The following is a 25,888-nucleotide window of genomic DNA, read 5'->3' on the forward strand; positions in this document are numbered from 1 at the left end:
GCTAACATGGTCCACACTTGTTGGGGGACTGTAGGATTATGGTCCAAAAAGTGACTTTTCCACCAGCTGGCATAGAACATGAATGGTTTTTGTAGACTTCCAAGGATCTTCTCCTTGGCTTTCATGACAGTGAGAGCTCCTAGTTAGATGAAGGATGGACTGGGCAGGGGGAGAGGACTGTAATCTCCTGGTCTCTCCCATGGCCAGCTGTGGAGGGAATTTGACAACAGCCCCTGACTTGTGATTCCAGCAGGCTGCCTGGGTCTTTGACATTTTTAATATTTAACAAAGCCCTCCCATCCTGAGTCCAGGGCTGAGCAAAGGAAGAGAAGACAACCATGGTGCCACCCCGGGGCTCTTTCATCTCATGGAGCCATGGGATCCGGGCCTGTAGTGAAGGCCTTCTCTTTCACTGCAGGTGCTAACCCTTTGAAATGTACAGAGGTACACCAGGACCGAACTAGTTTTCCTGAATAACATCGGTCTGGTCCTTGCTGTCACACTTTTTCCAAAGAATATGTGGGCTGGACTCCTGTCTGGAAATGAATGGGGAGGAGTATTTAGGCAACACCTTTGTATATTATCCCCATCCAAGGACCACTGCCTCTACAAGCCCTGTCTTCTTATTACACAGGATTTAAATCTGTTATCCACTCCCTTTCCATGATTAAACTAGCCTTAAACCAGCAGTGGTCACCTGTAAAGCCAGATGTTGGCCTCAAAGTTGTTTTGTGGCCCTCACACCCTTCAGACTCCCTGTGAGGAGGTGTTGCATGCCTTCAAGTCATTTCCAACTTATGGCAACCCAAAGGCAAAACTATCATGAGGTTTTCTTGGAAAGATTTCTTCAGAGGAGGCTTGCCATTCCCTTCCCCTGAGGCTGAGAGCATGTGACTTGCCCAAGAGTTTCATGGCTGAGCAGGAGTCGAATCCTGTCTCCAGAGTCATAGTCCAAAACTCAAACCACTATGCCATGCTGGCTCCCTGGACCACACTTTTTCTGTCCCCCCAAAAGAGTGTAGCCTTATGAAAACCTGCAGAGGTGGCAATTCATCTTTGATAAGAGTGTCAACATGTTGGAGTGCCTTTGACTACACTGTTTCACATGAACACATTTGCTTCCAAAACTACTACCCATGTATGCCTCTTGGACACACTGAAATTGCATACCTTCCAGATGTCTCAATTTGGCACCCCACTTTTTCAGCTCTATTGAAATGTCCCAGTAGTTTCACTTCCTCCCTTTGCTTTCAGCTTATTTCAGTTTCTGCAAACTGAGTTCAAAGAGGAAAAGTAGTTTGCACTCAACTCAGCAGGAGAGTTGAGGGAAAAGGAGTCTCAGGCAAAAGCAAACTCCTCCAGCCTCTTCTGGTTTTTGAACTCGATGGCCCTGTGGTCTCTTCCAACTCTCTTATTCTATGATTCTATGATTCTGTGAATTTGTCCTCATTAATAACTTTTGCTATCTTGATCACACTGATGTTGCTTGGCCAAATGTGTCTCAGTTTTCAACCATGAAATATTAGCGAATAAGGAGTTGCCCCCTCCACACTGACCATTCCATTTTCAAATATATCAGCTTAGAAATGCCTTTGCAGACTGCTGAGCCTCACACTGGATCTAATGGTCCAATAGATGTTACTTCAGTCATCTTCAGAAACATCCAAATGGAGGATGGATCAAAGGAAAACATCCGCTGGCACTTAGTGGCCTGCATGCGTACAATGACATACATGCACTCAGCAGTCATGAGGATGTGTCTGCTGTTGTACATATATTTAGCTGACCCAACATCACCTCCTTGCAAAGCTGGGAGAGAGGAAGAAAGAAAATACTTTAAACAGGGGCAGGTTTTTTAAAAAAATAAAAATAAAAGGAACTTACTAAAGAACTGTGGAGAGCCAGCATGGCATAGTGGTTTTGACTGTTGGACTATGATTCTGGAGACTAGGATTCAGTTCCCATGAAACTACTGGGTGACCTTGGGCAAGTCACATACTTAGCCTCAGGGGCAAGCCGCCTCTAAACAAATCTTGCCAAGAAAGCCCCATTATAGGTTTGCCTTAGGGTAGCCAAAGGTCAGAAATGACTTGAAGGCACACAACAACAAACTAAAGAACCGAGGCCATCCTTGCCCCAAGTCCCTTGATGCGTTTAATATTCTTCAGTATAATTTGCTGGTTTCTGTCAGTAATGAATACTGTTTTTTATATCTATCCTGATAAATCCATATCCCTAAGGCCTAAACCTGCTACATGATGGCTATTTACCCCAAAGATGCTGTTTACTTTAAAAGGCATTTTTGTAAAAAGCACCCAATGTTCAAACCATTATGACATGTTGGCTTGCAAGTACGAACATAGTAGAGTAGTTGCTTTTTTTCTCCCAAATACAGGGTAAGTATACATATTTAAATGTGTGACAACATGCCCTCCAACTACCCAGATTTGGAGAGGATTGTCCCAGTTAATCTCCCGTCCTTCCACTTTTTCAACTACTTTTAAAATGTCCCAGTTTCTCTCCTCTTACTTTCCCCCTTTGTCCTCAGCTTCCTGCAATTTCTGTGAAGTGAATTCAGAATACAAAAGTAGTTTATTCTGTTGCTGTTGTGTGGCTTTCAAGTCATTTCTGAATTATGGCGGCCTTAAGGTGACCCTCTCACAGGTTTTCTTGGCAAGTTTCTTCAGAGGGGGGTTGCATTGCTATCCTGAGGCTGAGAGAGTGTGACTTGTCCAAGATCACCCAGTGGGTTTCATGGCTCAGTGGGGATTTGAACCCTGATTTCCAGAGTCATAGTCCAGCACTCAAACCACTATACCATGCTGGTGTTCCAAATGACTTTTGCACTTAGTTTGCAGCAACTGAAATGAGCTGAGGATAAAAGGGAGAAATGGGAAGAAGAGAGAGAAACTGAGACATTGTAAAAGCAAATGAAAAAGCGGGATGACAGAGGAATAACCAGGACTGTCCTTCCCTTTTTTCTTCTTTGGAGGATAGGGATGGGAGGGAGTATTTTAAAGACACAGATGTGATCCTACTTCACTTTGAAAGCTGCAGCCTCACTGAAGAAATAATCCAGGTTGACACCATTTTAACTGCTATGGCTCGATACTGTGGAATTCTGGCAACTGTAATTTGTTGTGGCACCACAGCTGTCTGACAGAGAAAGTTAATGCCTCACAAAACTACAGCTTCCAGAATTCCGTAGCATTGAACCATGGCAGTTAAAGTGGTGTCACACTGGATTATTTCTGCAGTGCTGATGCAGCCGAAGTGGTAGAAGGTACTTTTTCTTGCTAATGTCTTTGCCTGATGTCCGTGGTGATGGAACCACAAATTCCAAGCTGTGGCCAAACCAAGTGTTACTGTGCAATAAAAGTGATTACATTAATGCCACCACTTTTATTATGGGAAAATAGCAGTTTGTTTCCAGTCTAGATAGTGCTGATGAGGAACCAATGGCCACTTCAGCACCCCCAGCAGCTCTAATACCCCACAGATGCTCTTTATAGTCATGACTCCCCATCCAGCATAAGCTGCATAACTCAATCTTCCTTCCATTATCTTGGAGATACAAAAGATGGTTGATCCAGACTAGTATGGCTGTGTCTTTGAATTCCAACTGCATCTAGTTGTCTTCAAAGGGATCTAGTAGCACTTATGTTTCAGCTGGTCATCCAAAATTTTAAGTTGCAGGAAATTTGGCCATATGGACCTCCTTGGTGGGCTATTGGGGGTTGCAGTAAGTTGTTCTGGCTCACCTACTGTTTAAATCCTTTCTTTCCTCCAAGGAGCTTCAAAGTTGTGGATTCTTACAACAGTCCTCAGAGACAGATACAGGGTCACTGACTGAGCTGCAGCACAGAGTGAGAATGTGAACTGGGGGCCTCCCTAGTGAAAGGATACATCATAGTGCTTCTCTGGATAGGCCGGGGGGGGGGGGTTGCTGGTTGTTACATAAACTAAGGGCAATCAACTCCAGATGTTTGGGGACTGCACTTCCCATACTTTTTCCATAACTGGCTATTCTCAATAGGGGCTGTTGGAAGTTGTGTGTGTATATGTGCCTTCAAGTCATCTGTTGACTTATGGTGACCCATGAACCTCATAGGGTTTTCTTAGGCAAGGAATACTCAGAGGTGGTTTTGCTAGTACCTTCATCTGAAATACAGCTCGCAGCACCCAGTCTTCATTGGTGGTCTTCCATCTAAGCACTAACCAGGGCTGATCCTGCTCAGCTTCCAAGAACAGTTTGAATCTGGTGCCTTTAGGATATTTAGGGTGTATAGTCCACCACCACCCCAAAACATCTGAAAGGTGACAAGTTTCTGAACCCTGCTGTAGGCAGGGACTCTTGTTAACTGTTTACATGTGCACTCCCCACCCCCAGTACATTTCATATACACTTTATGCACCATTTTGATGAGCGCTGGAATAGATAAGAAACCAGGTAGTTTCCTATGGTGGTGCAAGTCTTCCTGTCTCCTCATGACAACGTGGGGGTCATTCAGACGTTGCTTTTTTTAGCGTAATGATACAAATCATCTCACTCATACCTTCGGAGTTTTTTATTCACATTATGGAACTGCATCAATGTACATCTCTGCAAGTTCGGTTGCTCCAGTTGCAAGCATTCAAATAAAGATGGAGTCAGTGATGTGAATGCATTTGGAACACGTTCAAGACATGAAGCATTTTTTCCTGGGTCTATTCGCATTGGTTATTCACACTACCAATGATGCGAATCTTAAAAAAAAAACTTGGGGGAATTGATTATCCCAGATTAAGTGGGTTTTTTGGCATACTCCCCCCCATAAATAACCATAATCGGGTGCATTCACAATGCGTATGAACAACAGAAATTCAGACCGAATTAATCCCGGATTATTTTCACAGTGTGAACAACTCCCTGGTCTCTCTCTTTTCTCTCTCTCCAGGTCTCTCAGACAACACAGCTGACCTGGAAAAGAGAAGGCAGATCTACGGACAGAACTTCATCCCCCCAAAGAAGCCGAAGACCTTCATGCAGTTAGTATGGGAAGCCCTCCAAGATGTGACACTGATCATTCTGGAAATTGCCGCTATCATCTCCTTGGGGCTGTCTTTTTATTCCCCTCCAGGCGAAGAGAGCGAAGGTGAGGTGTGGCCCTTATAGACTCTGACATTAGCTCTGCAGCTGGACCAGAGCTCCCACCTTGGTTGGGGTGGTGGTGGTGGTCCCATCTCATTATCTCATGAAAAGGAAGGAGGAGTGGTGAACCTTCAGTTGGTTTGGCCTACAACTCCCATCAACCCCAGCCAGCAGGGACAATGGTAAGGGAATGTGGGAATTGTTATTTAAAATGTCCAGAATGCCAATGTTTGCAGAGTTTGGTAAGTTCCTTTGGGGGGGGGAGAAGTATAATAGCATGCAGAAGCTATTCATAACTGAATAGATGATGTGTCATTGATCTGGGTCCCTGCACTGCTCTTTTATATGTAGCTTTCCAAACTCTGGTTCCACACCTCTGTGGTAAACCAATCTTTTTTCTTGGAACACCAATTCAATTAACTTGGGGATATTAATTTTGGCAAGCCAACCTGTATAAATTTAACATTTTCCTTCCCTTCCCAATGACTGATCCACCTTCTACTGCTGATTCATAAAATATCTTTGTGTTTGTGTTCGTACCTAGTGGTTTCAATATGCAAAATGTCTTTTCATGGTCCTTACTGCTTCTTGACTATGAAAATTTGTTCTGTCAATCTGACAAGTTAAAAATATCGGTAAAATCAATGGCTTACCATCAGCCATACTTCTTCTTTATCCATTAAGATTAATTTATCTATCCACCCACCCATCTATTTATTTATTCTCTGCTGAGCCTTCTACATTTCAGTGCACTTATTAAAAAATTCACCCAACAGTCATTAGTTACGGAGTGGGGGGAATCAAGATCTCAATTATATGATTGGAATATAGTCTTGGAAAAGCAAAACTTGAGAAACTTACTTATTTGGATTTACAGCCTCTAGAATCCCGTCTCCATCATGGGCAGACTGGCCATGCCAGTTGTTGTAGTCTAGCAATGCACATTTTCTGATCTTTGTCTTGAGAGTTATATGACGTTGAGGGCAAAATCAGCACAAGTGTATTGAACAGCCATTGTAGTGATTTTCTGTCTATCAAGGAACTCTGGGTATTGTTGTCTGTGAAGCAGACAACGTGGGAGTAAGCAGAAGGACTAAAAAGTAGCCCTAATCTAGGACTTTGCAAATGTGTTGGACTACAAGTCTTTGTTATCTTCAGCCAGCATGGTTGTTAGATTGGAGTAGGCTGTGGGGTGATCTGATCCCAATGACAGAGGATAAAAAAAGTCATCCCATATCTTTTTGCTTCTGTTTCCCAGCCTGTGGGAATTTGTCAGGTGGTGCAGAGGATGAGGGTGAATCTGAAGCTGGTTGGATCGAGGGTGCCGCCATCTTACTCTCAGTGATCTGTGTGGTTTTGGTTACGGCCTTCAATGACTGGAGCAAAGAGAAACAATTCCGAGGTCTACAGAGCCGCATAGAACAAGAGCAGAAATTCGCCGTCATCCGCAATGGGCAACAGGTCCAGATTCCTGTGGCTGAACTGGTTGTGGGGGACATTGCCCAAATCAAATATGGTAAGGGACAAGGAAGGGGATGGGTGATCAGCTGGCCTGGGTTAGTGAGTGTGTGAGCCTTCTGAAGGCATGACTGACTGTTGGGGAAGTGTTGAACAATATCAGGGAAAGCATCATGAGTAAATCCCATTCTTAGTCCAGCCACCCTCAGAGCGACACTGGTGGTGGGAACATGTGGGAGGACCACCTTGATGGCTGCTTCTAAGCTGTGGAACTCCCTAATAAAGTCATCTAATGCCCTCCTGTTGCAAATGGTGAGTCTTTTAAATTTGCTTTAAAGCAAAGATGGCCCAGATTTGATGCGGGACTGTCCTTCTCACGTATTGACAGTCCAGAGTTGAATCAGGCCTTTGGCCCTGTATCATCTGGATGACACAAGGGCAAGTGAAAAACATATTTTCACATATTGGCCATATTTTGGGGCCAGAATTATGGATTTTGATATGACTCATGGATAAGACGAGGATAAAATTTAGGGGCATGTAACAAAGGATGTAAAGGACTACTGTCTTCATACAGAAATGTTTTATTCAGATCCTTCTAAGCCCAATTCCTGTTCGCACTCCTTTGAGGGGAAGCACCAAAGAGGTGCCACCACTGCCATTTTCCCACCCAAGCATTCAAAAAGGCCAAAGCAGCATCATAGTGGAAAGAGTAGAGGGGGTTGATGCTTCTTTTGGGTGGTCCCTTTTGCCACTCTACTCAGAGAAGGGGAAGAGTACAATGTAAAATACAGTATTACATTGTGGATAAGTCGACCCAGCTTTTTGAGGTCAATTTTTGGACAGAAATTCCTAGACTTATACATGAGTATATACAGTATTTTTTTTTCTTGGAGGAAGGATTCCTGTGTTGTCAGATGAGGCCTGATGCATTTGGCAAGGATGTGACCCATCCTGAACTTCTTTTAGAGAGCTTATGCTTAGATGTGTACATTCAAGAGGCTACAGTGAGAGATAAGAAAGGAGGCAAATATATAATTTAGCAAATTTCCAGGGTTAGGCCACTGTGTGCATGCAGGAAAGATAATCCCCCCCAAGTATTGTTTCCTAAGGGTGAGGGTCACCAAATGAGCAGTTCCAGTAACTGAGGGGTATGCAACATTCAGTGTCACTTCCCCAGGCCCTCACCTAACATCAAGAAGCCTGTGCTGCTGAAATTCAGTAGCCAGTTGGTCATTGCATTTGGGCAGCAAAGTAAGAAAAAAACAATTTAAAGAAATAATTATGCTTAATATTTAAATAGTGCACACTTTGCTCTCAAATTTTGACAGCAGGGAAGAGGGGCAGCCACACCAAATGCCAAGGAAGTGAGATTGGTCCCTGGACCTGCCAAAGTCGCCCACCCTTGTAATAGCTAACAGGCCACGTTGAGATCTTGGGATGTCTACTGAGAAGTGAGTCTCATTGAGTCTTATAAGACAAGTCATGTGGCTCACCTAGAGTTGACCCATTCAGTCAGTAGGAGTCAGCTACAGGTTGACTTTTTGTTATGTGCCTTCAAGTCATTTCTTACTTATGTGACCCTAAGGTGAACCTACCATGGGGATTTCTTGGTAGAATTTGTTCAGAGGGGGGTTGCCCTTGCCTTCCTCTGAGACAGAGAGAATGTGACTTGCCCAAGTTCACCCAGTGGGGCTCTTGTGGCCAATGGGGATTTGAACCCTGGTCTCCCTGTGTCTTAGTCCAATATTCAAACCACTGCACCATGCTGGCTCTCACATATTGACCCACCATTCAACAAATGATTCAGTGAATCTGGTCTAGTTGGAACTAAGTCATGGGAATCAGGCCTTACTGTCCCTAGGAAGGTATGCAATAGGGCTGCAACCCATGTTTCTCTTCCTCTAACCTGTTTCTCTCCTACCCCAAGGTGACCTGCTTCCTGCAGATGGGGTGCTGATCCAGGGGAATGATCTCAAGATTGACGAGAGCTCCTTGACGGGGGAATCAGATCATGTGCGCAAATCTGTGGAGAAAGATCCCATGTTGCTTTCAGGTGAGGAATATAAAAGCAAGACCTGCACATCCTGAAAGCTGGTAGGACCCTGGGGGTTGATTAGGTCACTTGATAATAGATTCCAATTGATTCCAAACTTCCTAGCACTGTGGAAATCTGTTCACATACAGTCAGCTCTCCATATCCCCAGATTTTTTATCCATGGATTCAACCATCCATGGCTTGAAAATATTGCAAAAAAATATAAATTCCAAAAAAGAAACCTTGATTTCCCATTTTATATAAGGGGCACCATTTTACTCTGCCACCATAGTTAATGGGACTTCAGCACCCATGGATTTTGGTATCCACAAGGGGTCCTGCAACCAAACCCCATCTGATACCAAGAGCCCATTCTATTAATATGTCTGTGAGGAACCTCTGTATAAAGGTCATAGAACCACTCCTCACTGGTGCTTTGCAAATGATGCTGGAATGTATTTGGTAGATAGATGTTCACATGGGCTATTGCCCACAGAAACTAAGTGCACCTACCACTATTCTGTAATTTCACATTGCAAGGAAAGAAGGGACATGGTAGGCAAGCTGTCATGACTGATCAGAGCCAGCCCTGCCATTAAGTAGAGTGAGACAACCACCCCAAGCAGCAGATTTCTGAGCAGGTTGCAATTGGTGATGGTTTCCCAATCATCAACCTCTCTTGAAGGACAGAACTTGTATGCCCTGTTCCCTTTCCTGAAGCCCCTAAACGCCCCTGCTCCTCTTAGGGATGGCAAATGACAACATTGTTGTATTTGCAGTTTGGAAGAATGATTCAATTGCCAGCCCTCTCAGCTTCTGTATATGAAATGGGGGTGGGGAAGCCCTTCCATTTTGCCCTTTGCATCAGATAGCAAAATGTGTTTGGTGGGCCCCATCAATGATGTTCCCCTCAAGAAGCCCTCTCTGATAAACTTCCCAGAATACTTTGATTCCCTGGGACCCATCTTGAAAGCCACTGCTGTGAGGAAGGCCATAGTCAGTCATGTTGCCTACTTGGCACGAGAAACTGACCAGGCCTCTGGGGCCTCCCTGATGTCCAGATGGACCTGAGAGTAATGCCAATCTACCTTCTGCCCATCCTGGCCTACAGGACCTGGTAATGAATCCAGGGGATCTGACCCACCTGCTCCTGGCTTGGTTTCCAACTAGCAGGGATGCCGCTTCCATCTGATGTCCTCCTGACTCTCCCTTGGGTTTCCCAGGCACCCACGTCATGGAAGGCTCCGGGCGAATGGTTATCACAGCAGTTGGGGTCAACTCGCAGACTGGGATTATCTTCACTTTGCTGGGTGCTGGTGGGGAAGAGGAGGAAAAGAAAGATAAGAAAGGTAAGGCCTCATGTCTATACTAGGTAAACTGCAGTGTACATCCAGTATAATTAATTATTCATTTCAGTCTTTATGCCATGTCCATCATTTTGTTTGCCAAGGCAAAGACCACTTAGTCAATCTCGCCTGTCCATCTCCTCATCAGCAATGTTTTTGGAACAGGCTGGCTTTTGTCTGTGTTGTCCATAGTCTCAGCATGGTGGTGTTAAATCCACAGACACAGTCATGGTTACAAGTCAGCGCAATGGAACCTTGCTACAGCTGTTTCCTTCCATTCAATAGGAATTCATGTTCAACCCCACCTGCTACTTTTAGTCCCACACAAGGAAATATTGTGCTTTCAAGATATTGATACTTCATCTTTCCCAGTAAGATGCCATCCAGATCCATTGGTGAACCCTTACTCTTAAAAAGAAACTTCAGCACAATGTGACCAGTACAGCACTGCAGAATAAGCATAGATTTGAAAGAGCTGTTTTGGACAGGTGTTCTCACAGTGGTGAAGAGCAAACAAACTTTTGCAGGTGCAAAAATAGAATTTATGCATTGAAACTGCCACTTTCAGGACTCAAGTACAGTTCTTGCAGGGAGGGAGAATGCAGGACCCTGATAGTGTTGGACCTTGATGATGTAGCAAATCATGAAGACTCGATGTGTAGTCCAGCACCATCTGGAGGACCGCACACTCCTTATGCTTGCTGGCAATTTTGCACACTTTCAGCCTTTACTGTCTTGATTGGATCCTGCCTGTCCCAGTCCCTACCCCTTCCTCTGGCTTCTGCGTCTAAGCAGAGGCATCACTTTGGGGGTGTAGGGGAATGTGGACCATACTGGGTGACACCTCAGAGGAGGGGTGACATGTGGTTGGGCCCTTTTCCCCTTTGGTGCAGGATAGGCAAGTGCACACCCTTCCTGGCTGCTTCGTTACTGGGCTTTTTTCCTGGGAAAGAAGCCCAGTGACAGAGGAGAAGGAGAGGTGGTGTGCACCCCTTCTGTCCCCTCCTGTTGCCTTACTGGGTATTTGGGCAAGGGGATGATGCAGTAGCTGGGGAGGGAAGGCAAGTGGAGGTGGCAACCAGGCAACCAATGGGGAAGGGGGGGCAGGCATGGGAGGCTGGGAGGTGGCCAGGGAGGGGGTGTAGGTGAGCAAGTTAGTGAGAGGAGTGGGAGAGCCCTCCTCCTTCCCCCACTGGCAGCCCTCCACACCATAACTAGTGATGCCACTGCATCTGAAAAACCACTTGATTCCAAATGTGAAGCTTACAGACCTTTTCATATTCCATGCTCTGGCCCCTTCTGACCCCTCTTGCCTAGGTGATGATCCTCTCTTCAGCTTATCTGGTTTCTATGTCCATGTAACCAGCCTTCCCTTATCAGAGCATGCCTCTTGACCTGCAAATGTCACTTTGCCCTCTGGATCCAGGCCCTTCGTTACATTGGGAGGGTTGCCAGCAGGGTTGCTGAGATCAGGTTCAGGCCCCAGTGGAAATACTTTTTCAGAGTTGCCCTCCCACTATTGTTTTCCAGTGGCAGATCTGTGCAACTGGTGGGGGATGCCCGTGGGTGACTAAAATCTGAAAATCTTTACACTGGATTTCAAATTTAGTGCATCATTATCACTTTCTTTGAAATGTACCACTTTTACAATGGATTGCAAAAAGAACTGGCAAATGATATTTCTCAGAAAGAGGAGAACATATGTAACACACTTGGGCCCTAGGGACCTCTTCTGTACTGCTGGCCCCAGTAATTTGCATTGGCTTATCTCCCATCTTTCATCAGCCCAATTTGCAAGTCTTCTCTCCTTTCCATAAGTGCAGCTATCCCACCAGATGATTCCGTCATCACCCAGCATCTGACCAGGGACTTGAAAAGATAAGCAATGTGGGGGGTTTTGGTCAGCAGCTCCCACAGTCCCATGCTGCCTGGGGGATTCTGGGAGTTGCAATCTCAAAAAGTAACTTCTTCAAGCATTGCACATGACAGAATTGCCCTTTATATGTTCTTCCAGGCAGATGGGAGTTGCTGATCCATGAATAGCCAACTGTTGTAGCTGGTATAACTTCAAAATGACCCAATAACGTGGTGGGGGAAGAAGGAGGCTTTTTGATCACGTGGTTCTTTCCCACACAGTAGGCACTGATCCTGGAGTAAGTGTGTGGAGGTGGTGATGCCAATTTCTTGAGAAAGAGCTAAATGATTGGTGATGCCCACCCATGTGATGGGGTCACTGAGATGTTCTCCTGGCTATAACAGGGATAACTGACTCCCACGCAACTAAGAGAATGTCTAAAGGGCACCACAGTGTAATTGCATTTCATCCGGTGTGTTTGGCTCAACATTGTTGAAGTTTGACTCAGCCTGCAGAATTATGGTTCATCATTTTTAGAGTCTGACTCAGAAACAAGACTGGTCATGACTCTGGCATTTGACTTGTTAACGGCTGGGTCTCTGGTACAATAGGAGTTCATGTTATTAACCACCTCAACCCAAGTAGTGCCTTAGAGACACTAATGAAACATCACTCTCAGTGCAGAAATGTACCACTTTTCAAAGAAACTAACTGTATGGCACAAAATCTTTTCACACCTTCAAATCTCCTTCTGCACTCCCAGTTGATTCCCCCAACAATTCTATACTGGCTGAAATGGTTGCATCCAAAATTATCTTGACTCACAGTTATCCTTTTAAAAACGTACCACCACCCATTGGTTCCTGGTCTTTTAGCACCCCTGTTAAGCATATTGTAGTCAAGGGGACATTGGCCTGGATATGTCACAGCTGCTGGCCACTGAACCAATATCAACATTAACTGATTAACTTCTAGGGATGGTTGCTGCCAGACCATCATTTACGGCCAAGAGCTTGTTAATTATATCAATAGTTGACTCATTTCTAATGTATCAGTCAGGAACCAAAGTGTTGCCTCCTCTCTGCTCTATTATTTGCCAATATTCTATATCAGCTAATTAATTACACATGTATAATTAAATACAATCGGCCCTTTGGATCTATGGACTTCAGATCTGCAAGTCTGATTATTTGCGGATTGTCACACCTGATATTATGAAATGCAATGACGTGAATATGGATATGCTGACATATATGCATTCACATTACTACCATTTAATATGAGGTGTGATTATTTGCATTTTTTTTTTTTTTTTGCATCTGCAGCAGAATACCAGAACTGAATTCCCACAGAATCAAAATGCCAACTGTATTGTCTCTTTGCCCAACTCCTCCAGCCCAACATAACAGCCAGCAGCCAAATCAGACCTGTTCAGTTGCCAATCAAGGCACAAGGAGGATGGCATTTCAAGCCCTTTCATCAGTGAGTGGGCCTGCCAAAAGGAATTTTTTGCAGATTTCCTACTTTTATTGTCCAGCCTTATTTGCTGGTGGGTGGGGGCAGAAATGCCATTCTCTTTGCACCCCAGTTAGTGGCTGAACAGACCTCCTTCCCCAATGAAGCTGCTGCCTGTTAAGATAAGAGGGCATTAGCTCTTACTTAGTACAGAGCAGTTACGGATCCGTAACTCTAGGTTACAAATTTGTAAGAACACTATTATTGTTGTTGCTGTTTTTATATTCATTTATATCCCACCTTTACTGCAATGCTGGGACTCAAGACAGCTTGCATGTTGTTAAAATGATGAAAGAACTAGACAGGATATTATAGAGAAAAGATATACAATTGACCACTTAAGTCAGAATCATCCAAGCCATGGTATTCCCTAACACTATATGTGGATCTGAGAGCTGGATGGTGAAAAAAGCAGGTAAGAAGAAAATAAACTCATATGAGATGTGGTGCTGGAGAAAAGTAGCGAGGAAAGCTTGAAGGACCAAAAAGATAAATCAGACCTTGAAGAGATCAAACCTAAAATACCCCTAGAAGCCAAGATGATCAAATTGAGGCTGTCATACTTAGGCCACATTATGAGAATGCATAACTCATTACAAAAGACAATAATGCTGGGAAATGTTGAGAATAGTAGAAATCGAGGAAGAAGGCACACTAGATAGCTAGACTCACTTAAGAAGGTCATAGACAGGAATCTACAAGACTTAGGCAGAATAGTGGAGGAAAGGAGGTCTTGGAGGTGTCTCATCCACAGGGTTGCCATTAGTCAGGGTTAATCTGAGGGGAGTTAACAACAGACAAGCAGATTAAAAACATGCAAAAACATCAGTGTGTGTGTTTGTGTATATTTAAAAATAATCAAGACCCATGATTAAAGTGTCCAGTCAGGCTCAAAATCATTGCTCTGCCCTCTTTCCACGATGAACTGGCACCATATCCCACTTCTTCCATATTTGTAGGTATTTTTTGTTTTCATCCTGTCCTACTCCCAGGGAAAGGTTTGAAGGGACACAATGCAACAACCTTGCTGATGCTAAATAAACTTGAGACTGGTCAGTACTTGGATGGGAGACCACCTGTGGGTCCTGTTTATATTGTAAACTCCTTGGGAATAAGATGGGAAGTACACTGAATAAATAAATAGTCGTAATTAACCAGAGATCAGCTACCTCAGATATCTATAATTGGCTCATGCAGAGACACCATCATTGATTGCCACCACAAACAATCTGAAGTCAATGGCAAGTACATTCATTGTCATGATGCATTAACTCAGCCCCTTCTGAAGTGACTCCATTGCTTCTGCAGTGATGTAGCATCCTCAGTCATCAACATTGTCAGTGAAGACAATGTCCAATGATTATGGCACATTTAAAAGATGGTTGCTCATTATCTGGGATGCCGTGGCTTAATGATTAAGACACCAATTCTGATGATCGGAAGATTGGAAGGTTGGCAATTCAAAGCCCAAGTACTGCATGATGGGGTGAGCTCTTGTCACTAGCCTCAGTTTCTGCCAACCTAGCAGTTTGAAAGCACGCAAATGCAAGTAGATAAATAGGTACCACTTTGGTGGGAAGGGAACAATATTCAGTGCAGTCATGCTGGTCTCATGACCACTGGTATCATCTTCGGACAATGTTGACTCTTCTCTTACTAACAGAGATGAGCACCAACCCCTACAGTCAGTTACGAATAGACATTCATGTCAAGAGACTACCATTACCTTTGCTCAATATACATGATCATGCTGATTTTATTGATTTGATTTATTTATACTCTGCTTTTCTATTTTAAAAAATCCCACGTTAGCTTAACAATAGGAAGACGGGGGGCAGAGAAAGAGTAAAATCAAATTAAAAGGAGTGTCCCAGAATTGTGGAATATATATATTCACAGCTGACCTAATATTGGCATAAAGAGGGGCAGAGACTTTTGCAGTGATTGTACCATCACTTAACAGGCTCTGCCCCACATTCCTGCCAATGTGATTCTAATTAAGTATGTGCCAGAATGCAGAGCCTACTAAAATGATCTTAAACCCATGGTAGGATCATATGAATGGCAAGGTGGTCTCCAAATATTTTAATCCTAAATCTTCCTACTACTGATAGACCTCAGCTGCCTTAATCTCCAGCCAGCACACCACCAGAGTATGACCACCTTGCCCCAACCAGTTTTATATTGCTTATTGATACTGACATAAATAGGAGCCAGTGGGGTGTAGTAGTTTGTGTGTTGGACTACGACTCTTGAGACCAGGGTTCAAATTCCAGCTCGGCCATGTAAAGTCACTGGGTGACCTTGGGCAAGTCACACTCTCTCAGCCTCAGAGGATGGCAATGTCAAACCCCCCCCCCCCATGAAGAAACCTGCCAAGATAACCCCATTATAGGTTCACCTTAGAGTCATCATAAGTTGAAAATGACTTGAAGGCACACAACAACAACAACAACAACTGACATTGATAGAAAACATCTTCTGATGGGTTTGTCTTCAGTGGATTTTGACGTAGCCGCATTACCATGAGATTGTTGCTAGTGGGCTCAACATTATAATTAATTAACAGTGGGCCAGTACAGACAGGCCAAAATAAAGCTGCTTCAGGTAACTTTGGAGGAATGCTGTTTAAATGACCCACGCATCTTAAGAGACCAGAAGCTGCCCCAAAGCTGCGTTCCAGTTCTTAGGACTGGAGCATGGCTTTGGCACGGCTTCCGGCCTCTTAGGACGCATGCAGCATTTAAACAGCATGCCTCCAAAGTGACCTGAAGGAGCTTTATTTTGGCCTGTCTTTATGGGGCCATTGCTTCACTAGATCTTGGTCAATATGGCAATCACTCATCTTCTTATACTTAGCCCACTGACCACCTGTGGCAACTGACTGGGGCTCATTTGATAATGATTCAATGCCAGAATAAATTGTAAATGTAAATGCCAGTTCCTCCAGCAACATAACTAATGTATATTGTCTCTCAACCTCACAACTAAGGCTGTGTCCAAGACTGGTCCCATTGTTTCATTCCAGGCCTCATTCCATGTCACACTCATTCCACTTCCCTTCATTTGTTTGTACACCATCCAAATCTAAATACAGAAAAAGAAATTTAAAGATGAATGGATCCGATTTCTGATTCTGTCTCTTAGTATGAAGATGGATATAAAAGTGGGGGAAATGTTGATAACATCTTTTATCACTGTGGGAGCAAACGTTCAACTTTTCTCCCTTTCCCCTAGCATGTGGAAGGCCATTCAGAGTGTGAACTTGAATGGAATAAGTTGGGTATGGACAAAGCATATTGGCTAGTATCTATGCTTTGTCAACCTGTGGCCTTCCCCCTTTTGCAACTGTGTGTGGAGGATTGACACATCTGATTTTGCAGGATGAGGGGATAAAGCAAAGCATAAATGTCTAGGAGGATAAATACATGCATGTCATTTATTAAAAACTGTTTGTGAAGGCATACATTGTGTGGCACTGGCAATGGTGGGACTGGAGTAGTGGCCATTCAGCAACACCCCAGTGGCTCTGTGGGGGGCTGCAGACAAGCCTTGGTGGTCAACATGTCACTCACATATGGCCAGCCCCTGACATACACTTTGCCTGGAACACAAAGAGTGTCCAAAATTGAGGCCATTTCAGCATTCATCTTGCTGATGCGAGGTCTTTCTCTGAGCTCCACCGCCTGCCTATGCTCTTGCCTTTTTGACCGCCAAGTAAACACATTTTTAATGCAGCAGGAATTTTAATTTAGCATGTGGCATTTGGTTACTGCTTTTATGAATTTCAAAAATAACATTGAGCTTGTTTTCCTCTAGTCTTCGTTGCACTTTTGATCTGCTGCTGTGCCTTTCTTGTTTTTATTTAATTTCTTTTAACTTGTACATTTAATTTATAAATTATAACACAATATAATTCATTTGGCTTTATGATTTATCTTTTCATGCTGGTTTCTACAAGCTATCGCAAGCAAACTGTGAGAGAGACAGGATGGAAATCTATTAAACTCAGATGTACATACGTAGATACCATTAACTAAGTAACATCTCCTGGCCAGACCCCTTGTAGCCCACCTTAATAACCAGCAGCTGCATCAGGTGAAGAAGATCTATTCAGCTGCCGACTGGTGTGCAAGAAGGAGGATATTTCCAGTCCCCTTCCCCTGAGACAATCTTTTCCTTGGGTCCTGAGAAGCAACTGAACAGCCCTCCTTCATCTGATGCAGCTGTGAGCTGTTAAAATGGGCTGGAGGGGCATTTACAATTGTGGCAATAAAGTCATGATTGCAACTACATGGTTTTACTGAAACTGGAGCAGATACAGATCCACAACTCTAGGTTATGAATACGTAACTGCAGTTTAGAATGACAGTCTGTATGGCCATTTGCAAAGTTGGTCTCACAGCATAGGTGAAGACCACTGTGGTTGGACTTCAAGTTCTGTTCACATGCACTTCCTCTTGCTGGAATCGCAGGTTTGATTTCAGCAATTCCTCCTGCCTTAACTGAATTAACATACCTTTGCTCATTCTTCTATGAGCATCCCAATAATTGTTGTTTATTATTTGCTTATTTATTTATTTATTCAAAAAAATATTTATCTGCTGCTATATATAGTGGGATTTACAGGGTAGTATAAAGATAACTCAATAAACAATTTAAACAATTTCCAAATTAAAGCCTCTCTCTCTCTCTCTCTCTCTCTCTATATATATATATATATATATATATATGAGTGAGCATGGCGTAGTGGTTTGAGCATAGGACTACAACTCTGGAGACCAGGGTTCGATTCCCCCTTGGCCATGAAACCCACTGAGTGACCTTAGGCACATCACACTCTCTCAGCCTCAGGGGAAGGCAATGGCAAACCTCCTCAGAGTAAATCTTGCAAAGAAAACCCCATGATAGGTTCACCTTAGGGTAACATAAGTCAGAAATGACTTGAAGGCACACAACAACAAGTCAATACATAGCTGACTCCTACTGACTCTAGTTGCACTTTGCAATAGGTTTCAGGTCTTAAGTTACATCGGACTCAGTGAGGCTCACTTCTCAGTAGACATCCCAAGATCTCAATGGGGTCCCTTAGCTATTACAGGTGTGGACAACTTTGGCAGGTCTTAGGGTCTCCATAAGTCAGGAATGACTTGAAGGCACACAGCAACAGCAGCAACAACAACATGTGTGTGTGTGTGTGTGTGTGTGTGTGGTGTGGTGGTGGTGGTGTGCCTTCAAGTCATTTAGCATGTGGCATGTTGTTGTTGCTGCTGTTGCTGTGTGCCTTCAAGTCATTTCTGACTTATGGAAACCCTAAGACCTGCCAAAGTTGTCCACACCTGTAATAGCTATATATATGTGTGTGTGTCAGGATGGAAACAGCCTGTAAAATGGCTTGCTTCCCTGAAACAGAGAAAATGACCTTGTCAAAGGAAGCAAAGGAGCCTAGATACGGATTTCTAAAGGCATTGGATAGAACTCTCCTGATGACATAGGCCACCATTAAAACTCTGTGATGCCAATGTAAGGGATTTTTGGAGCAGCATATGGCAACTTCAGGGAGGCAGAAGAGAAAACCTTGTCTTTGTTGAATCCTTCTCCTTTGACTCCTAAGTAGCTTGGGAGCTGACAAGGTAGTTTTGTAGAGAGTTGACTCCCCATGCCATCTGCCAAGAGCCATTTTACCTTTGCTGCTGTGCCGCAGCCTACAGAGTTATGTCAGCCAACAGGGTTAGATGGGCCATTTCAAGTTGACTGAAAAAGCTCACAGCAGTCCCTTTCTACACATTCTCACCTTAGAGATGCATTAACAACATACCCTCCAACATTTTGCAGATGAAAGTCAGGACACGTGGCCAAATAACATCAGAGCGTGGTCAAGATTGCAAACATTTTTCAAAATAAGTTTTTAATTGGCTTATACAAAACATATACTGTATAACACATAACATAAATTCTACAAACAGGTAAACACAAATTGACATCAAATACTTACAAAAAATAAAGAATAAACCTAGATTCATGCAGGTAATACAACACAATAAACTTCCTACAGTTCCCCTGATCTCCTGGAACTTGATCCTTATATTGTAGCATTGATTTCTGGATATATACTGTAGAAGCATGAAGAAGCATATATATATATATATATATATATATATATATATATATATATGCGCTTCTTCGTGCTTCTACAGTATATTACAATATTTCTGTGTGATGCATTTACTATACTATTTGCTATACACTTCACTTTGTTTCTCATCTTATATCAACTGTTCCTTCCAGATGGTTTCACAATATTCTAATACCAGAGCCCAGTCCTTGTCACTTTTTTCCAGCTAATTTCAGTTGACAATATTAATGAAGATGAATACACAAGCCAGGAGAAGCTCCAGTAGTTTGCTTTTGCCCAAGTCTACTGGGAAAGACCAGGGACAGTGTGGTGTTGTGGTTTGAGCATTCGACTATGAATCTGGGAAACCAGGGTTCGTATCCCTGCTTGGGTATAAAAACTCACTGGGTGAAATGGGGCAAGTCATAGTCTCTCAGCCTCAGAGGATGGCAATGGCAAATCACCTTTGAAGAAAATTGCCCTAGGATAGATTTGCATTAGGATCTCAGTCAAAAATTACTTTGAGGCACACAACAGCGATTGGGAAGGCCAAGCTTCCATTAGCTTTCTCCTTTCCTCTCTGCTGAGTTAATTAAGTGCAAACTACTCTTGCACTTTAAACTCAGTTTGCAGCAATTGAAGTATGCTGATAAATAAGGGGAGAAAGTGGGAAGAGGAGAAAGAAACTGGATATTTTAAAAGCAGCTGAAAAAGTGGGACAAAAGAGGATTAATCAGGACTGTCCCTGCCAGATAGAAGGAATGTAATAAATGTCTTCTCTGTTCAGTTAGATCCTTCTCCTACAATTGCGTATTTATTCATTTTCTTTCTACAGCAGTGAAACCAAGAAGGTTGTTCTTTGTGTTGGTTTCAGGCCCAGTAGTCTTGATTCATATGTTTAGCCTGCAAAAGAGATGGTTAAGAGATGATATGATAGCCTTGTTTAAGTATTTGAAGGGGTGTCACATTGAGGATGGAGCAAGATTGTTTTCTGCTGCTCCAGAGACTAGAACATGGAACAGTGGATGCAAGCTACTACAGGAAAAGAGATTCCACCTTAACATTAGGAGGAATTTCCTGACAGTAAGAGCTGTTTGACAGTGGAACACACTCCCTTGGAGTGTGGTGGAGTCTCCTTCCTTAGAGGTCTTTAAACAGAGGCTGGATGGACATCTGTCAGGTATGCTTTGATTGTGAGTTCCTGCACGGCAGGGGGTTGGACTGGATGGCCCTTGTGGTCTCTTCCAACTCTATGATTCTAGCTGTGGGCCAGACAAAGTTATAGTGCTACAATTCCATTTTAATGGCAATACCCTATGGAATCTTGGGGTTTGGGAAGAGACATTTAAAATTCTCAGCCAAAGGGATTCTCCAATGCCACTGATCAGACTACAAAAGCCTTGCATTCAACTGGATGCAGCCATGGCTATTAGAGGATAGTCATAGTGCTATCACTGGATAGTATGAAAGGGCCCTGTGCATGGAAAGAGCTCTCTGGCTGGGCCTGCCAGTTCACTTGGGGTCCATTCCAGTTTGATTAATATTGTTTCTTTCTCCTCCCTGACCCTCCCCACCTCTGACCCTTGCCTCCCCCACCCTCCTCATGCATATCCCAATCTCATCTATCTCATGGTCCCATCTTTTGCTGACTTCCCTTAGGTGCCAAGGCAGATGATTCCAGCACCGAGAGTGCAGGGGGTATGCACACAAGGGTGTAACTCTGGGCTTCCCATATGTACAAACAGTATCCTACACACCAGACCAGCTATGGAAACCACACTTGAGTGTCTGTTACACATACATGTGTCCCTCAACAGGGGTATAAGGATCAAACCAAAGGTCCACTGATAGGTAGAATAGCATAAAATTTCGGACACTGGACTAAGGCTCAGTGGACCCGGGGTCTAGTCTCTGCTGAGCCTTGACATTCATTGCATAACCTTCAGCCAGTCAATCATTATCTCTCAGTCTGATCAAACCGTAGTCTTCACAACTGTAGTGCAATACTCAGCCCACTACATCATGCTAGCTCCCTGGTCTCAATGGTATTTAGGGATGGCATTCAGCACCATGGAGAGTGCCTGTAAACACTGCATTGAAACCTGGGCTGCCTCTACACTACAGAATTAATGCAGTTTGACACTGCTTTAACTGCCATGGCTCAGATTTGTAGTTTGTTGTGGCACTAGAGCCCCGTCTCCCTACAACATAATGCACATTTCAAGGCAAACACAAATTCCAGATGAAGCAGAACTAACAGAACATATTCTTAATTCACAAGATCATTTGAAGACTGTCAGCTTGGTGACTGTTGATACAGAGATCAAAACAGGAGATTACATTTTTGGACTCTCCTTGAGGGAAGCATAGCTATGGTGACTTCTTGTGATCAGCACCTGCCCATCAACATCTATTGCTGTCCCACTGGATCCAAATTTAGAACCAATTACTATTATTCAATTACTCACCAATACTCCTTATCAGTGATAGCCAGTGTGGTATAGTGCTTTGACCACTAGAGACCATGGTTCAAATCCCCACTTGGACATGAAAACCCACTGGGTGACCTTGAGCCAGTCACACACTCTCAGCCTCAGAGGTAGGCAGAAGCCAACCTTCTCTGAACAAATCTTGCCAAGAAAATCCCTTGGATAGGTTCACCTTAGCTTTGCCATAATTTGGAAATAACTTGAAGGCATGCAACAACAGCAACAACACCTCACTGGTGTTGGAGGAACTATGTCTAGGTGACATTCCAGCAATAGGCAACCTCCAATCCCATGTTCCTTTTCCTGTTTATGGCTTTTCATCTTTAAGATGGGCTGGACAACCTTTCAAATGGAGAATGTTTTCAAGGAGAGGGCTGTCCTCCAATAGCCCTTTGCATAGAGGATTGTTCTCTTAAGTCCGACCAACTTGGACTGGACAACCTTTCAAATGGAGAATGTATTCGAGGAGAGAGCTGTCCTCCAATGGCTCTTCAGACAGAGCACTGTCCTCTGTTAAGTAGAAGACTTGGCCATCCTGGATCAAGGGAGCCACCAGTGAAGAGAAGTTAAAGCAGGAGCAGGAGCAGTCACTTCTGAGGGTTAGCTCAGGCTGTTGCCACACTGCAGAATTAATGCAGTTTGACAGCACTTTAACTGCCATAGTTCCATCCTATAGACTACTTAGAGGCAAACAACAACAATAACATATACAACCAAACATCCACAATATCCAAGCCAAGCCATATTCAAGCAGACCTTGGAAAAGTGAATGGGGAGGGGAGGCTTCACAATGCCCCAGTTAGTATGACCACTGGTGATGCTGGTGGGTGGATTCTGGCGACTGTATTCCCTCCTCTCTAAACAATTTTTCCCAAGCTCAAGTATGAGTTCATGAAGACTAAGAGTTCATGTATGCAACAGAAAAAGAGATTCACTAGCTGGCTTAAAAACAAAGCCACTAGCTTAGCTTAATCTTGTTCCAGCTCTATAGATGCACTGCCTTCATCATTGTTAGCCTTTTTCAACCATATATGTGTTGGAGTCCTATCTCCATCTTCCCCAACCAGCATTGGTGCTATGGTATGGGGACACTGGGAGTTGTATTCCAACATGTCTTATGGGCATCATAATGAGAAAGATCTACCCACATCCTTCTTGAAGCTTGTTGGCAGGGACCTCTCCATGGGGCAAGGAGGGATGAGATAGCGTGTCCTGTTTGTCAAGACCCATACTCTCTCCATAGTGTGTGTGCATGTATGTGCTGTGCTGGTGCCATGTCATCTGTTCTCAAGCGTCCTGTGTTTGTCATTCCCTTCTTCTGTTGTAGGGAAGCAGCAGGATGGGGCAGTGGAGAATAATCAGAACAAAGGTAAAATAATAATAATAATAATAATAATAATAATAATAATAATAATAGTGTAATGCTTCCCCGATCTCTCTCTTGAGTATTTATTCTTTAGTTCTCCATTTGGCTTGGCAAAGGGGTAACAGCTGGAATCTGAAAGAGTGGATCATTTTTAGGCTCTAACACCCTGGTTCCTGAGACTTTAGGACTGGAGTTGTTAGATTTCAGGGCTTGGCCCTGAGTCCCAAGTCTTGACCCCTTTTTTCCAGTCCTCAAGACAAGGGGAAGGAATCTCAAGGTGAAAGCACTGCTTTAAAAAAATTGTGTGTAAATATATTTCCTCATTTGTTAGATTTGGTGTTTTTTATTTGAATAACATACTCAGCAGATCTGTGGTAGATGCTTAAAGTATTTTATGCTTAGAGATGTCACCATGGGCTGTCTGGTGGGAAGGGTGTTGTAAACTCACCAGGATCTGTTATATTACAAGGGATTATCCCTTAGGGCCCAAACAGACAGGCCAAAATAAAGTTGCTTTGGGTCACTTTGGAGGTATGCTGTTTAAATGACACACACATCTCAAGAGGCCAGAAGCTGCACCAAAGCTGTGCTCCAGTCCTTAGGACCGGAGCATGGCTTTGGTGCAGATTCCGGCCTCTTAGGATGCATGCATCATTTAAACAGCATACCTCCAAAGTGACCCAAAGCAACTTAATTTTGGCCTGTCTGTTTGGGCCCCATGTCTCAAGTTTTGGTCCTGAAATTTCAAAGCCTGGGATAACCTGGCAACCCTAATTAGAACTGCTGTTTCTTGAAATAGAAAACATCTGAATCCACTGTTTGGTAAAGCCATTATTAGGACTCAGATTTTTGCAAAATTGCAAGCTTTCGGGTTTTCCAGAATGCTTCTTAGAGCTGGGTTTCACTCTAAGCAAAGCATGAGAAGAGAGGGGTAATGTGGGGGCAGGAGGATACCAAAAATAGACTGGATGTTGTAACTACATATGGGGGAAATTTTCATTTTTATATATATAATAATTTAGAAAAGCTTGCAAATTTCTTCATATTTGGGATGGAAAGAATTGTTTTTAAAAATGTGAGTAAAATGTGAATATGGAAGAAAACCCCCACAAAGTTGACAAAATTATTTATCCAAGCCCAGAGCTTTGAGTTCTTAATTTTTTAAAGTCGGGATGTGAATCTCTATATATTTTAATTGCTGATTTAGACTTCGCTCTTCTTTTCTCTGAAAGTCTCAGAGTTTCTCTGAAAGTTTCATACGTACAAAGGCAGCACAAAAACAGAGTCTTTTCTGTGCTGAGAAAGCTTTACATATCAGATCTGAAAAGAGTGAATGGGAAAAATTCATGTCCACATATTGTCAAAGAATTGACTAACACTTGTAGACAAAGTGACTGAGATTGAAGCAAATGGAAGTTTAAACTATTTGAATGCAAGAGAAAATTGTATTGATGCATTTCCCCATCTGTTATTTTAATGAGAAGGCCACCCTTCATCCTTATGATAGCAGTGACACACTGAATGTATTGGTTTCTGCTAGTCCCTGCCAGTATTAGGTTACTCTTGCATTCTGAGACAAAGAAACAATGGCTGGTCCCAATTTTCAGACACAAAGGCCAGCTGCCTGTTACCCAGATCATTCTTAAGTGTTAAGATACTTTCATGGTCAAGCAGAGAACTGCAGAGAAACATGATAGCCTTTGCATTTGCAAAGCCTGAGATTAATTTTGAGGAAGTGTAGAAGACTGTTTTCTTTTCATAAATTGAAACCAATTTGTGTAGTACACAATTCTGGAGGGAATTGAACTCGTAAAACACAAAGTCCCTTTCACGAGTTATTGGGTGGGAGGGACATTTCCTTTTTTTGTAGACCGCAGGTGGGACTTGGGATATCTGAGCTTTCTGTTTTAGGGGACAACATGAATTAAGACTGGGGATGCAAAGGCAGAGCCCAGTAAAGGTTTGGCAAAGCTTGGAAAAACTACTTTTGTGAAGATATAAGATGCACATCCCCAAAATCTCCCTTCTGTAGAGTTTCTAAAAACAACAGGAATGCTCTCCTTCTTTGCCTCTGCCCACTTCAACTTCTTGGCTCCACTGTTTGCTTTTCAAAATGATTCTGAATAGAGAGGCATCATCATATTCTCTGCAGTATTTGCAAAAGAGTAAAAACATTGATCCAAATCCAATTGTTAGGCCCAACAAAAGTTTGGCCCATTGAATCAATGGGAATGTGGGAAGTCAGCACCTAAGGGGCTGTATAGACTGACATCAAAGGCCGGCATGGGAATGGAGTGGGGGCATGGCATCTACATGATGCATGCCCTGATTCCACACCATGCCGGTGTGATACCGCGTGGCCCACCACATGGTGGGCGGCATCACAGCACTCCTTTGACATTGTGTCCAGGTAACACAGTGCCAAAGGAGTGCCAAAAAGCCGTGGTGCAAAAAGGAGACGCTTTTTGAAGCTTCTTTTTGTGCCACAGAAAGGCCAGATTGGAGCCACAGCATGTGGTTGCCGCAGCCCCGATCTGGCAAAGAAAGAGACAACTGTCTGTTCAGCCCCTAAGTT

At 43.4% G+C, this 25,888-nt stretch overlaps 1 protein-coding gene across 3 annotated transcripts in view; it reads left to right on the forward strand.

Annotated features, from left to right (window-relative positions):
• The window catches only part of ATP2B3 (ATPase plasma membrane Ca2+ transporting 3), a 99,641-nt gene that overhangs the window by 21,316 nt on the left and 52,437 nt on the right, over window positions 1-25,888 (forward strand). For all 3 annotated transcript variants that reach the window (XM_042451151.1, XM_042451149.1, XM_042451150.1), the window contains exons 3-6: window positions 4,938-5,135; window positions 6,390-6,647; window positions 8,520-8,645; window positions 9,851-9,976. In XM_042451151.1, the coding sequence (XP_042307085.1) occupies window positions 4,938-5,135; window positions 6,390-6,647; window positions 8,520-8,645; window positions 9,851-9,976 (708 nt within the window). The remainder of the gene's footprint in view (window positions 1-4,937; window positions 5,136-6,389; window positions 6,648-8,519; window positions 8,646-9,850; window positions 9,977-25,888) is intronic.

The sequence above is a fragment of the Sceloporus undulatus genome, chromosome 2, assembly GCF_019175285.1.
Source record: "Sceloporus undulatus isolate JIND9_A2432 ecotype Alabama chromosome 2, SceUnd_v1.1, whole genome shotgun sequence".
NCBI classification, from domain to species: Eukaryota; Metazoa; Chordata; class Lepidosauria; order Squamata; family Phrynosomatidae; genus Sceloporus; species Sceloporus undulatus.